General features: G+C 40.8%; 1 protein-coding gene across 1 annotated transcript; it reads left to right on the top strand.

Annotated features, from left to right (window-relative positions):
- Window positions 1-5,986: 5,986 nt before the first annotated feature.
- On the top strand, window positions 5,987-10,603 carry tmem11.L (transmembrane protein 11 L homeolog). The gene is made up of 2 exons (NM_001097798.1): window positions 5,987-6,039; window positions 9,777-10,603. Exons 1-2 carry the CDS (start codon window positions 5,993-5,995, stop codon window positions 10,291-10,293), a joined length of 564 nt encoding a protein of 187 aa, NP_001091267.1. The 5' UTR covers window positions 5,987-5,992; the 3' UTR covers window positions 10,294-10,603.
- Window positions 10,604-10,864: the final 261 nt, after the last annotated feature.

The raw sequence follows: 10,864 nt of genomic DNA on the forward strand, positions 1-10,864 counted from the left end.
TATCATGGCATTTTTTTTTTTATAATTTCATTTGACTACTTTTAAAGTAAATGTACATTTCAGATTACTGTAAATTACCTTTGAGTTTGTACTTTGTATTGATCAAAGATGCTTCTATACCTTTGACAGAAATGCTTACATCACATCTACAAAACTCCTGTGCACCCATTGCATTATATGTAACTGGCACAAATCACGTCATTAGCTTTAGAATGAAACAAAAAAGTGGGGAGCATGGTTGGAGTTGTATTTCATTTGCAAAAGGGCTGACTCTTATAAGAATGCAAGTATCTGTAAAGTACTTGTCTAGTCAATTGTTCTTTGGCTGTCTTTTTCAGAACCTCTGTGGCAACTGGGACCCCCAGCACTAATATCAACCCCAAGATTGTCTGCCTGAGTCGGTGGGCAGCAAAGTGAGATTTTAATCAAGGAATCCAGTTCATGTCTGAACAGGTCCAAGCAGTAACGGAACTAGGTGGCGGCTTTGCAGCTCCAGCCGGCTGCAGCTTGCGCGATCTGCAGGGGGGGCCCTGCGTGGGTTAGGGGCCCTGGCCCAGTTGCACCCCCTGCTCCCCCGGTAGTTGGGTCCAAAGTTCAAGGACTATGGAAAAATTGTGGAGTCACACTGTTGCACTTTTGTCACCCCCAGACAAAGAGGTTTTCTTAATGATTCAGGGGAACACATGCTGCAGAACGATTCGGATTCCAGAGGCCTCTGCTTTAGTTTTAATTGGAATGCTGAGGTAGCAAGCAATGGTTAACTCCATACTGACTCTAAGTCACTACTTTTATGTAATTTGCAGAGAAGAATAAATTTACAATGGAGAGGCATTTTAGGGAGATTTGTCACCCGCAGTTGTGCATTTTTATCGCTGGTGACATCTCCCTGTTGGCCACTGCCCTTAGGGCAATGGCAGACCAGGAGATTAATCACCAACGATAAATCTCTGCAGATGACTAATCACCCCTAAAAGCTTTCCCATCTGCAAAAATGTGAGTCACTGGTGGTAAAACCCATTTGGTGTTGGATTTGACGTGTCCAACAATGCAGATGGAGCACAAAGATGAACCTCCACTGAAAAAATAACTGTTTTGCTGTGTAACCCAGCTTGTTAACATTCTGTATGTGTCCGACTCCACACTTTTATCCAATATTAGGATTGGTGACATGCGTTTTAATGCCACTGACAACCAGCAGACAAATCATTTTGTGAGCTATGGCAAGCAGATGGGCATTTTGGAGGCAGTGTGGACATTTTTGGATGTTTTCTTACTCGCTAAAATTCAATTTCCCGATACAGGTATAGGATCCGTTATCCAGAAACCTGTTATCCAGAAAGTTCCGAATTATGGAAAGGCCGTCTCTCATAGACTTCATTATAATCAAATAATACAAATTTTTAAAAATTATTTCCTTTTTCTCTGTAATAATAAAACAGTACTTTGTCCGTGATCCAAACTAAGATATAATTAATCCTAATTAGAAGCAAAACCAGCCTACTGGGTTTATTTAATGTTTACATGATTTTCTAGTAGACTTAAGGTATGAAGATCTATATTATGGAAAGACCCGTTATCCGGAAAGCCCCAGGTCCCGATCATTCTGGATAATAGGTCCCATACCTGTATTATAAATCGCTCAGCAGATTGTCCTAACTTGTACTTCACCTCTACTCTCTTTCTTTGGTTACAACGTGAAGCCAGCTATATGCCCACCATAAATTTAAAAATCATCTATGGATGGACCCATCTATAAGGAAATACTGTATATTCATACTGTATAGTCGAAGTCTGCACTTCTGCAATCCATAGCTGTCAGTGCTTTCCCTGCAGGAAACTATCTAGGACCATTGGAAGTAACAGGCATTGTCTCCCTCTCATTGTACTCATGGTAATAACATTTTTTCAGCTGTCATAATATGGATATGATTAAACCTTGAAATGAGAATTCAGGGCATTGCTCCATTAACACAAGTCTTAATATACCATGAAGTAGTAGACTAAAGGGCCTTCTCACCCAAAATGCTTTTCCTGTGGATCCATTTTAACATCTCTACATATGCATCAAAAGACCGTTGACTACACTGATAGGCCCAAAATGTATCACATGCATCAAGTTTAAGAAGCGTAGCCTCAGCCAGAACAGTTTTTTTTTTTTTTTTTTTTTTGAATTTGGAGAATCAAACTACCTAATGTAATCTCCTCCATATCTAATGTAATGAGCCATTACACTACCAGTGAAACTCCCCTGATAAACTAAGAAAAGAATGTAGTTTAGATTCAAGAACTGGTATTACTATCAGTAACACCAACATATTTAATTAATCATTCATTCATTCACTCCTAAACTGCACAAATAGGTAAATCTCACTTCCCCTATTTTTAACAGCCTCACCTAGAATTAGGGCTAAACTCCACACAAAAAATTTAGCAGATTTTGTGGGTCAGATTTTATCTGATCTTGCCATGCAACACCACAAGATTTTGTAGGATGCTACGAAATTTGATCCCTCACAGCCAGGGTCAGACTGGGCCAGCAGGACACCAGGAAAAACCCTGTGGGCCCCGGCCCTCGTGACCCTCTACCCTGATCTGCTAGCTCCCACAAAAAAAAACAATATACGGCACGCGTGGGCTCCATTCATGGCACATTCGCGTAGCGCAACAAAGTTTGCTCATGTGTGCCAAAGTTTGCATATACGCGTGGGGGCCCACGAAAGTTGGAACCCAGTGGGCCCTAATCCTTCAGTCCGACCCTGCTCACAGCTGTAATGTAAAGTCTGATAAGATAATGTCGGATGGAGTATATTGTTTGTGTGTTTACATCCAAGAGTCAATGTATTTCAATGTTTCAAAAAATCTTTCGGACACCATCATTGTTTATCTTGTTGGATGAAGATGCTGCATGCTGCGTTCCCTTACGACAGGTGTGTCATGTTGGATGGCTAATGTATCATGTAGTTTAATCATCAGATTATTGTATCAGTCCCATTATATAACCCATGCGTCTACATCCAACTTGTAGGGTGCATTTTGTCGATTCAACACCGTACTGCAAAATATCCTTGTTTGTTTAACTCTTATACTTACAAAATGCTTGGTAACAGCAGGGCAATATGGTGTGCAGGTACCTGCTTTCCTGTGTGTGCTAAACCAAAAGGCAGCTTCTCATGCCACAGGGGCACATACGGCAGATATTGGTGTGGAAACATGAAAGTATGCATTTTTTTTCTTCAATATCCACTTAGCTCAGCTCCACAAAGACAATTCAATGAAACTACAAGGAGCACATGACAATGAATCCAGACAATTGATTTTCATCCAGTCATTTACACACAAATGTCACTATTGGCACTGTATACTCGAAGTGATGCCATTTACAAACAAATGCTGCTAGAAAACGTGTTTCGCAAATTGCATGTGAATTATCACATTTAAATGATGATGAGGCACACACTATTAAAAAGGACCCGTCACCCAAAAAAATTATTCCAAATCCTATTTTATCATGCTAGTCAAGCAAAATGAACAATAAATACACTGTAAAAATGATTTGAATCTTGTTTCCTTCCGTCTGGGAATTCATAATTATTAGGGATGCACCGAATCCACTTTTTTGGATTCGGCCGAACCCCCGAATCCTTGGTGAAAGATTTAGCCGAATACCGAACCGAATCCGAACCCTAATTTGCATATGCAAATTAGGGACGGAAGGGGAAAACATTTTTTACTTCCTTGTTTTCTAACAAAAAGTCACACAATTTCCCTCCCCGCCCCTAATTTGCATATGCAAATTAGGATTCGGATTCGGTTTGGCCGGGTAGAAGGATTCGGCCGAATCCGAATCCTGCTGAAAAAGGCCGAATCCCGAACCGAATCCTGGATTCGGTGCATCCCTAATAATTATAGCAAGCAGGCAGGCGCCATTTTGTGGACACTGTTATTAAGACAAGCCTTGCATCATCTCAAAATCTTGTTTGTGCACCAGAATGGGGGGCCTGATGTCCATCCCCATGCCCTGGCTACACAATTAAACATTGAAAAGAACATGGGCTCCTTAGAGGCTCTAGCTAAGTTACTATATAGAGGTACCTCCTTGCAGTGTTCGATTACTGTACCAATGGCCACAGTGGTGGGGGTGTTTCAGAGAGCACTAAAGATGGTCCATAAGGCTAGACCTGTGTGGTCCTGCTGGACGCCTCTTTGGGGGAATGGTAATCCCCCTCATCTCAGGGATATGCCGGATGTGAACTGTTGGGCTAGTCGGGGTGTCAAGACCTTGGCCGATGTTAGTGAGCAGGGGGATCTGAAACAATTCCAGAGCCTACAGCGTGCTTTCCGATTGCCCCACTCCATGTTTTTCCGCTACCTCCAGCTCAGGCATGCCTTCCAAACCCAATTTCCCAGTCGGCCCATTGAAATAGTAGAGTCTACCCTTGAAGTCTATTTGAGGAAGGAGGACATAAAAAAACCCACCTCCTGGTTCTACACCATCCTGGAAAGGGCTGGTCCCGATCCACTTGCCAGGGTACAACATAAATGGGCTGGGGATATTCCAGGTCTGGATGAGGAGATGTGGACGGACGCACTGAAACAGGTCCCACTCATTACCATGTCTGTTAGAGACAGGTATATCCAAACTAAGTTTTTGAACAGAGTATACCTTACGCCTTCTAGACTTGCAAAAATATATCCTACGGTTTCAGACCAATGCACCACATGCAATCAGGAGGTAGGCACGGTTATGCATGTATTCTGGAACTGCCCAAGAATCCAGGAGTTCTGGGGTGAGGTCCTGCACCATACCTCTCTAGTCTTGGATGTCCCTAGCTTTAGAACTCCGTTAGTTTGTCTGTTGGGAATAATGGATAATTTAGGGCTGAAGCCTGCGGTTAAGCTTTGCTACCTACAACTGTTATACTATGCTAAAAAATCTATCCTTTTGCATTGGAAATCGACTGAACCCCCGACTGTTGCCTTCTGGAAAAGCCAGGTTAACACCGTCCTTCCTTACCAAAAATTGGTCTATATCACAAGAGGGTGCCCCAAGAAGTTTGAGGGCGTCTGGGGAGCGTGGCTGAACTATGAAGCCGCTCACTAAGATTGGGGTTTATGTGTGATGATACGCTGTTTGCTGGTTCCACTTCCATTGTATATGATTTGTCTTGTTTATATTTTTGTCTATGTGTCTGTGTTGTTGGAAATTCCAAAAATAAAAACTTTTAAAAAAAAAAAAAACATTGAAAAGAACGGGGGAATGTGGGGAGAGCAGTGATTTCTAGGAAGTGCTGAATGGAAAGTGAAAGTAATTGGCTGCCCCACCTCTATGCCTAAGGCATAGAGGAGGGGCAAGCAATATTTGATTTACAGCTGAGATATTTAAATGAGTTTACAACAGCTAGGAATGCTTAAATAAAAAAAAAATGTGGGTTTCATATTTAATTTGAAAAGAACTTTTATTATACAGCTTTTTATGTCTGGGTGACAGGTCCCCTTTAAGCTGGGACATAGTAAATGGGAATTCTGGGGGGGGGTGCAGATAAGTGAGGTGATGCGTAACTCCCTTGTCCTTTTCTTATGCTGGCCTGATATAGTCTCACAAAAAAAACAAGACTGTGCCTTCATTCATATTATATATAGCACAGTCACCTTGAGAGCATGGGGTGGAGGCTGTATTAATAAAATGCCTAGGATCTCAAAACCTCGAATGAGGTCACCCCACTGCAATATTATAACTGCCTCTTGTTGCAAAACTGCATTGTTCTACCCTAAGTCCCTGTGACATTCAGCCATCCCGCAGACCGTTCCAAACTACAAATCCCGATTGGCTAAGCGCGGCGCTCAACTACAGAGCCGCAAGGGCCCCTGGTATTTGTGGTTTTCTTCTGTGTGATATGTGACAGCTCTGCTGCTGCTAGGACTATTTATCCCAGCAACGCTCGCGCGGCGCACTGTGTTTAGAGGAGAGACATTTGCAACCGAGTCTCCCAAGATGGCCACTTGGGGAAGGAGACGCGCTGGGCTCGGCGGTAGAGAGAGGTGAGACTGGGGGACAAGGCGCCCAAAAGCAGTGAAACGAAAAGTGTTTCAGACAAAAGTATTTCAATGGGAGATGGAGCATGTCCCAGTATCAGTTGTGTGTCTCCTGTAGGTGCTTCATTTCGGGGCGCCCTTAATGTATGGAGGCCGCGGCCTGGTTCTCACTGACGGGAGAGTTGCCTTGCAGTCAGGCGCCCGGGGCGGGGATTATGGGGGATGTTACTGTCACTGAGTGGCCAAAGCGAACTTCATAAACCCACTGAAGTAGGTGTCTCGGGAAAGTGCCCTGAATGTAACTATTGGGTCTGCACGGGCAAGATTTCAGCAGACAGAATGAAAATATTCACTTAATAAACGAGTAGGATCACCCTATTCTAAGCTTTCAATGTTTCTGTTCAAAAGCAGTAGTTTTTATTGTACACTGACCATTCGTGCTGCTAGAAGTCAAAATGACTTCTGTGAAAAAGAACAGTATTGTGTAATACTTCAGAAATGCTAAATAAAAAAAATGATGGGAAGGTGATACTTTTTATAGCTAAAACGGTGATCAGAACATTTTAGTTTTTAAGCTGCTCATGTATAAATGTCAATGTTCTTTTGCTTGTCAGGAAAGGGGACGTTTCTCCTTTAAAACCTCTTTAAAACTCTCAGTAGTTTAGGGGATACCATCTGTCACAGGATTGGATGTCTGTAATACAAGGAGGAATCTACAAAACTAGTAGGGGAGCATAAAGTCCTTTCTAACGCACTTGATTCATCCAACCCCTTATAGAAAACCAAATGCCACTTAGATCTGACATATTGTTGCACTAATTGGTGCTCTCTATCATTAATAATTACATTTCACTGTTTGCCAGAGGCAGTTGACTGCCAAAAACTATTTAGATAGTTAAATGTTTAAATTGGATCACTGCTAAGTTATTCTGTCTAACAAAAAAAATGTATGATTTGGCATTCACTACAAACCACGTGCAGGTCAGGAAAAACAGGAAGTTTAATAAGAAGGAGGCCTTAAAAGTCGTAAAAACGGTTGCTTGCAAATTTGCAGCAACCGTATTGTGTTTTCGTCATTTCAGTGGCTGCTGATTTTCGCATTAGTTCCCGTAGGTGGACAGGCAGTTTTTCATCATTTTCAGAAAAGGGGTTTTGACTTTAGTGTTTGCCTGTTATTTTAATTAGGCAATTCTTGCTATTTCTTGAGCTAAACAGGGCAAACTTAAATTGAAGCTAACCTATATTTGGTCCTTGCAAGGTAGATAATTAGACCCCTCCCATGTGTTGTGACATTTTTGCTAGCAGGAGTCCATTATGCAGGGGGATTATCTGTGTACTTGTCATTTTATTTAAAAGAGCAAACATGAAGCATCTTGCCATGTTCACTTGAGAAATGACAAAAAAAATTTAGATTTTTTTTCCTGATTAATACTGTAGGTATACTGCCCCTTTAAACACAGAATAGTTAGAAATAAAAATTGTAATTTTTAAGGATTGTGCGGAGTCTGTATACAGACTCTTACTCCTTACTGCTGGCTGCTGAGTCTGGAGTTTCTATTACTGGGTTCCCCCTGTGGTCTGGCCACTATTGATTTTAAAGGGAACAAATTGTATAAAAAAACAAGAATGTGCCAGTACTTTCTTAAAAATGGAATATATAGTGTACTGAAGGAACTATCTTTCTTCGAAAGATCTTTTATTGAAAGTTTCATTAAAATCCCTACTAGTCCCGCCCATCTGTTCCACTTCCTGCTGCCTACGTTCCCAGGCTGTGCAGGGGCCAGCAGCACATTGCACTGTAGTATAGGAAACATGCAGCAGCTAGTCTGGCCTGATAGGGGTCAGAAGTCTGTCTTTGCTTGTGTGACTGTGATTGGCTCTTCCCCTCCTACTGTCCTTTTGGAGGGCACCGTTGGGACACGCCCACCCCTCATTTGAAAACTGGACAGGGACTGTAGCAAATCCATAGGGAACTCCAATAAAGAAGCCATATTTGAAAATGGCTTAAACTGCACAGGTTAATCTCATTTGTTTTATCTTCTGGAGATAGAGAGATAAAACACCATTTCACTCTCTCTAGGACTTGCTGGTGAATACACTCACAGTATAGTATTCTAGCTTTTTTTTTTTTTCTGAAAAACATCTTGATACAACCAAATAATTTTTTCCAAGCAGACGACCCAGTGTTCCAAATGCAAGATGTAAGCACTTTAGGTGGCCATCGACGTAACAATTATACTTTTAGATTTTTCCAAGAGAGACCGTTCGCTTCAGTACACAAGTCGTTCGATATACAGGTAGAAACAATAGAATTCTACCTGTATTTGACGAGTCAGCATGAACAGTGGCCGACAATTGCTATTGAAAGCAGCATTTGCTTAACGCCTGGTTGTTACTTTTTTAATCTTAGTTCCCCAGCAAAGACAAGTCTGTTAATCAGCTGCCTTGTCTTACATTGTATCAACAGTCTGAGCCTCCAGGACAGAGAATAGAAAGGGACAGACAAACACTGCTTTCACATGATGTAGAAACCAAAGACAATGTTTAATGAATGTATATTGCAAAATTGCTTAGCAATATGTTTTATTTTATTAGGCCAATATTTGTTGGGTTGACATTCCCTTTAAATGGGTAATGTGTCCCCTTGGTCAACATGAGTTCAATGAGTAGAACTTGCTCTGACCATTCCTTTTGCCTGTTGTTTTTATCATTAAAAATCTATTTCTTGATCTGTATGAGGAAATTAAAACTACACCATGTTTGGTCTTCCAAGGTAGATCGCAAGTGCACAGTCAAGCAGAAGTTTATCACAAAGGAGGATTTATCTGTGCAGTGGTAATCTAATTATCTACCATGCGAGAACCAAGTCTTGCTGTTATAGCATGTGCTGCAAACCTTCATATTGCTGCCTATTGTTAGTTTCTTCTGCAACCTTTAAATCCAGTAATGGGTTCAAAATAAGCGCAGAAGTACTGCTGCAAAAAGTGCCTTTAATCACAAACATGACGTTTCGAGCGTCACCCCTCTTTATTTATAGAAGTATCTTCTGCAACCTTGGCATATGCAAATGAGACGCCCACAGTATTTTCAAGAAACCTAGATTTTTGAAGGAAAAAGCTTGCCTCGTTGGCCATGGTTGAATATGAAAAGCCTACATTTTACAGTAACTCCAGGGGTGGGTTGTGGGTCTAAGCATTTTCAGAGAGATATTCATGACATAGAAAAGCAGCAGTCAGATTGCTTTCAGGACCCAGAGCATTCAGCATTTATAGTTTACAAGAATTAACCAGTTTGGGGTGTGTGTGGAAGGGGCCTCCGTTATATATATATTTTTTTATATATATATATTTTTTATATATATATATATATATATATATATATATATATATATATATATATATATAATATCTTTATTTGTATTGCTGTTTTATGTAAAAAAAAAAAAAGTAAAAGAAAGATAAAAGAACTTCCTCGTGTGTGTATAAGACTCCTAAATCTGATTTTGATAATGGCTCTAGCATTTCTCTTTTCTCAAATAGCAATGGCAAGGATTTAAATCCTGGCCAGGCTAGTATAGTATTGTAGTATATCTTGTGTTGTAAGAAGTAGCAAACATTTCATCCTAATCAGCTAGCACAGTTCTTACAGCATGCATCTTTAAAGAAAAGAATGAGGCGATTTTTGATTTATAAGCCATATTGTGTATCCAAGAATTTTGTTTTTTAACCTGCTGTCTTTGTTAGGGTGACGCTTTCAGCTGGTGAATGCTACATTGTGCATGAAATTTACAATGGAGAGAATGCCCAGGACCAGTTTGAGTATGAGCTGGAGCAGGCGCTGGAAGCCCAATATAAATACATTGTGATTGAGCCCACACGAATCGGAGATGAAACTGCTCGTTGGGTCACCGTAGGGAACTGTCTGCATAAGACTGCAGTCTTGTCAGGAACAGCCTGTCTCCTCACCCCACTGGCATTACCCGCTGAGTATTCACACTACGTATCTCTGCCAGCTGGTGTGCTCAGCTTGGCCTGCTCTACTCTCTATGGTATCTCCTGGCAATTTGATCCCTGCTGCAAATACCAAGTGGAGTATGATGCTTACAAACTATCCAGACTGCCACTACATACCCTCACCTCATCCTCACCTGTGGTGCTTGTAAGAAAGGATGACATACACAGAAAGAGACTCCACAACACAATAGCTCTTGCTGCCCTGGCATATTGCATCAAGAAGTTATATGAACTCTATTCTGTATGATTTCAGCATCAAACAAAATGCAACTGTAATGCTTTTGATTTCTCTCTGAAAATTGGCAGAGAATGGAGTTTAGTTTAACAGTTAAATGAAACATTCAGCTGCACTGAATTATTTTCAGCTCTGCTTAATGCTGGGGGTCAGGGTCTGCAGTGAACTCCAGTTACCCAAGTAAACTAACATATGGAAAAGCTATGTAAAGAAACTGAAAGATGAAGTATTTTTATTTAATTTTTTTTTTTAACATCCAGCTGAATATGTTATCTCATACTAAACCAGCCAGATGCCAGTGACCATTAAAATATAAGTAAACCATTTGTTTCACTTGCTTTACTCTAAGCATTGGTGGTCTAGTGAAGCAATTACAGTAGCCATGTGTTGTGTAAGATTAAATACATTGTCTGTTTCATTGCTTTGTACTTAGAAGTAGAAATGCGAATTTACATTCTTACACTTGTAATGGTAAACAGGTGTAGTTCAGAAGTTGACTGCACCTCAACAAAGCTGATGGTATGTTGCTTTATTATTAAAGGGGTAGTGCATCTCAATATTACATAGGGTCATTTATCTATAT

This window comes from Xenopus laevis, chromosome 9_10L (genome assembly GCF_017654675.1).
Source record: "Xenopus laevis strain J_2021 chromosome 9_10L, Xenopus_laevis_v10.1, whole genome shotgun sequence".
Taxonomy (NCBI): Eukaryota; Metazoa; Chordata; class Amphibia; order Anura; family Pipidae; genus Xenopus; species Xenopus laevis.